The 4470-nt window shown below is 39.9% G+C and overlaps 2 protein-coding genes across 2 annotated transcripts; both read right to left on the bottom strand.

Annotated features, from left to right (window-relative positions):
* Positions 1–616: 616 nt before the first annotated feature.
* On the bottom strand, positions 617–2068 carry PHYBLDRAFT_176354 (hypothetical protein; the record flags this gene model as incomplete). The annotated part of the gene is made up of 4 exons (XM_018437747.1): positions 617–736; positions 829–835; positions 1181–1503; positions 1652–2068. The coding sequence occupies 4 exons, from the start codon at positions 2066–2068 to the stop codon at positions 617–619; spliced, it is 867 nt and encodes a 288-aa protein (XP_018283235.1).
* A 1635-nt stretch (positions 2069–3703) lies between these two features.
* On the bottom strand, positions 3704–4284 carry PHYBLDRAFT_176355 (hypothetical protein; the record flags this gene model as incomplete). Its single annotated transcript, XM_018437748.1, has 2 exons — positions 3704–3924; positions 3998–4284. Coding segments are annotated over 2 exons (508 nt in total), but the record flags the coding sequence as incomplete, so codon positions are not given.
* Between the last annotated feature and the right edge of the window lie 186 nt (positions 4285–4470).

Here is a 4470-nt window from a genome sequence, read left to right on the forward strand (position 1 = left end):
AAACTTTGGCTAGATTAGTTTTGGCTAATCTAACCAGAATTGTGTGTCTCAACAGCTTTGGGACATGCTTGTGAATGGCCTTTGGGCCAAACACAAGTGAGCCGTTGGACGACACTTTTTTCTGGGTGCTGATGCTGCTGCTGCTGCTGCTGGTGTTGCTGTACATTGGAGTAAACTAATGAAAAAGCGCAAAGAAGAAAAATAATACCGTGAGAGTGTTTCTTTTTTTAAAACGCGTTATAATATTTGGGCCACACAATTTGAGACGCGTTCTTTTTTTTTTATTTTGACATGAGCCAATCATTTGCAATTTTGAATACACGTGTCTTGAACAGAGTACTTGAGTGGGGGCAAAGTGAATAGTAAGAGACTTTATTATTAGGAAGAGCTTTCGAGCTGTATAGTGTCTAGAGTCGGAATACTGACCTCTTTACAGCCAACTACTATTACTTTTTATTTTTCTCCCTCGTTCTACAAGTTTCAATCTCCTAATGTCGCTGCTTTTCTCTTCCAAATGGCGATGGTCACCAAATACACCCGCCGTCTCAAGTTCCCAAAATCAAGATAAAAACAATCATGATTGCTTGAATACTCCTTCGAATAAGTTTATTCAGGTTCAAGGTTCAAGGTGCATACACATAAACCATTTGTAAAAATTCTTATTCCATTCACGTAAACTGATTAAGAGTTTAGATTTTAATCTATAAAGAGTATATAGCTGAGATTTACTAATTATCTAATAATAATATATCATTTCTCAAAAGCACTATTGATAGTTTCCTTTTTTTTTTGTCGGTGCTGTTTATTGATTAATCCGCCAGATTTTACCGTACGGCTATTTAAAATAAATTATGCAGTTTTTCGTATACACACACTGAGGTACACTGAGGTATTCGGGATTATTATTGAGCTAGTATCTCAATATAGGAAAAAGTAGATGTTTTGAAAGCTTTGTTTATTAAAGCGAGTCAGAGTAATATTACTTATATTTGATACTATTAAAATCCATGTAAATCAAAACCCTGTTGTGTAATGGTTGGTTTGCACTGTACGAGTGTGTAGTGTACGTGTGCCTGGTGCGTAACAGCTCCGGAGATTGTTAACTTGTCAGGTTCATCAGCAAGAAGTAACCAGTGTTTGGTCGTCGAGTATGCACTTCACTCAATTGCGGTGTGTATACTACAGTGTCAAATAGTGCAGAGGCATGGTGGTAGAGGGTGATTTGGAATGAGAGGGTATTGAGGATAGTTCGATACCATATATTATCAGATGAGTGAGGGATAGGAAATGACCAAAAGGTGCACCATTATCGTGGGGTGAGTGGCAAAGAAGCAAGTAGAGCTTTGAATGGGTTGCGGCATATAGCACAAAAACTATGGGTACCAAGAGTACTAAATAGGGCATATTTTGGATTAAGAGCAGCAACAAATAAAGAACAGGTGAAAGCCAGTGGTTTTGTGGGCAAGTAGAGAGAGGGATGTTAAAGGGGGGATAAGGGTGGCTCTTTCAGTAGAAAAATAGCAAAACAGTTTGGAAATGAGGTATGGAGATGAATTCCTTTCGTTGGGTGATCGAGGACGGACGGCCTCTAACTCCTCATCATATATAAACGTATCAGACGCTAAAATCCTCCGCCAACTTGTTGTAGTACGTCCAGAAGGATCACAAAAATAAAGTAGCCAACAGTGACAAAAGAGAAGTTGCGCGGAATGGGCTTCATTGTGGACAGAACAAAAAATGATGGTGTCGCAGACGTGGAAACAACAAAGGTGGTCGAATATCGCCGTGTGTTTGGGCAGGATGAAGACTGTGTTGTATCCGTGGAGTGAAAAAGGAGCAACACGCTGGTGGATATATAGAGGGCTTTAACCATCGCATGGTAAAGGCCTTTTGTTGGAATTTGGAATTGAGGATTTAATATACCCAATTCGTCTTGTGTCCAAGGAAAACAGAGAGAGGCTAGACTAGCCATGGGTAAAATTTTCTGGTGAAGGAACTGACGCATAATAGACCCAAGTTTATCAAAGAACTTGATATGAGCAATAGTGACATGAAGAACACGCTGCATGCGAGAGAGAATCAGTGTGATAAGAAATGTGGAACGACCAAGTAGTAATAGTGAGGGCTGTGAGTAAATATGACATGCAGATTCAACAAATTGCATGAGTGACTAATAGAACTAGTCTCGTTAAGCTAGAAACAAGATTAAAGGAGACGCTAAGTATGCCAGGACAGATCGTGAAGTGCGATAATGTCATGCAGTAATAGACTTGTCTGGAGAAGAGTTTGCGATTTGGTTGATGAGGCACCAGATAACGAAAAGGCCTGTATCTTACGTAGGTTTGTTTGTGCATGAGAGGCCCGAGAGTATGCGTCCAAGTGTTGGTATATAATAAAAAAAAACTGCAAGAATGTGAAGAAAAACCAAGAAATCATCAGAGTGGGCTAGTATTTTAACAGGTGGTGGTGTAGAGTTGTCAAAAGCGTCAATGTAGATACATGATCCATAAAACGAAGTGCCATGGATCAATCATCAGGGCAAGGGCTCAAAGGCGAGATGGAAGAGTGACAATGGATCTTCTTGGAAAAGTCCCTGTTGTTGCTCTATAGAAGGTGAAATAAATGCATTGTCATTAACAGATACGTCAATAGAGAAGAAAAGTTTGGAAATACAGTGGACAATGATACCAGGAAAGCAAAATCGTTCCAAAGCTCGCTTGAGATATTAAGGATGTACACTATCGTACGCTTTTGCCTGGTCAAGCAACAAACCAACGGAGTCAATGGAGGAGAGCTGTGTCTGTTCCATAGCTATGCGGCTCATAAGCCCATTATTGGTAATTAACTGCCTTTTAAAAAGGCCAGTCTGGTATTGCTTAACCAGTGACTTGGAGGCGGGTGTGCTACGTAAATTTAGCAAACGGGCGAAGGCTTTGATATCAGTTTTGATTAATGAAATAGGTTTCCAGTTTTTTAAAGTGGAAAGGTCGGCTTTTATAGGTAGCAGGGATAAACAAGTAGAGCTCCAAGATGGGGGAAATATACCATGTAAAAGAGCACGACTATAGATAGTCGTGTCCATGTCGGAATATACATCCTCAGTTAACACTAATAACAGAAACTCATACGGAAGGCCATCAGAGCGAAGAATACTTTTGCGGGGAGATCTATCAGATGCAGAGCAAATTTAGTCAAAGATGAAGGAGGAAGTCATGGATGACCGTACAGTTTAATTAAGATAGACATGTTCAGGAACATTGTGGAGAAAATCGTCAATGGTCGAGTGATCAGTAGGATCAGCGGTATAAACCTCCCCATAGAATGCACTAGCAGCGTCAGCCTTAGTACTAGGCGTACTGCAGGTCGCATTTGAAACAGAGTGGCGTAAAAAAGGAATATGTTTTTGCGCTGTCTTAGTCGCAACAGGTCTCTTGAGGCATCCTGCAGAATGTTCTTCATTTTATCTCTAATATTTCTGTGCTCTAAGAACAAGGATATTTACATGCTCTTGCTTTATAAGAGCAAACTTACGTTCGACAACAACAAGCTGTGTATCTCGGATATGGTAGATCTTGTATTTATGTATAAGTCGATCGAGTTTGCTTTTCATTGCCTTTTCTTATGCAGCACGCCAAGCGGTAGATACCCGAGAAAATGTTTTAGCAACCTGGCAAAGAATAGCCTTGACTTTTTTGCATCTATCTTAAGGGTAAGGTAATTGAGTCAAACTGGGAAAGATACCCTGTAAAGACACAGAGAAGCGTTCTTGGAAATATGAGGGTATTTTCAGTCGAGAGTCAGCACACCATAAACCTCTTTCGGTATGAGCTGTACCGAAAGATAGAGTAATCGTAGTAAGAAAATAATCAGCTCGTATAGGATTGTCGTAATCTACGGAAGGCTCGTATTTGAGGCCGGCTAGACCTGGTGTTGCAAAGTTGTAGTTGATACTACTCATTTGCATTCTTCAGCAGAATTTTGGAATAGGGAGTTTGACCTTCATCAGTGACACAATCAATTAAGGTTTCATGAACGTGGTGCAACCACGGTAGAGATGTATGACAAGGGTATGAAGAAGTAGAGCTGTAAGTATAGTTGAAATGTTTAAGGAAGAGGAAACGAGATGAAGGAGCAGGTTGGCCAAATTGTGTCAATTGAAGAATAGAAGTGGAAAAGGCCCGGGGTCTTGATACTGTTGCAGGAGCATATATGACAGCAATCTTTATAGAGCCAAAATGGTAATGTATATAACGGATAGTAGCAAAAGTAACTCTACCACATATACTATAGTAGGATTAAAAGAAGAAGAAGAAATATAGGACGAGAAGAAAACAAGGCCGTAGTGTTATGTCCATTGGCTCTCGTTTGCTCGAAATTGTATATAAGAAGTTTTTTTGAAGTTTTGGGTTGTTTGTGTGCGTTTCCTAGATTGCAAGTACTTGAATATATTTTGAGCGTAGGTGTCAAATA

Source organism: Phycomyces blakesleeanus (genome assembly GCF_001638985.1).
Source record: "Phycomyces blakesleeanus NRRL 1555(-) unplaced genomic scaffold PHYBLscaffold_49, whole genome shotgun sequence".
NCBI classification, from domain to species: domain Eukaryota; kingdom Fungi; phylum Mucoromycota; class Mucoromycetes; order Mucorales; family Phycomycetaceae; genus Phycomyces; species Phycomyces blakesleeanus.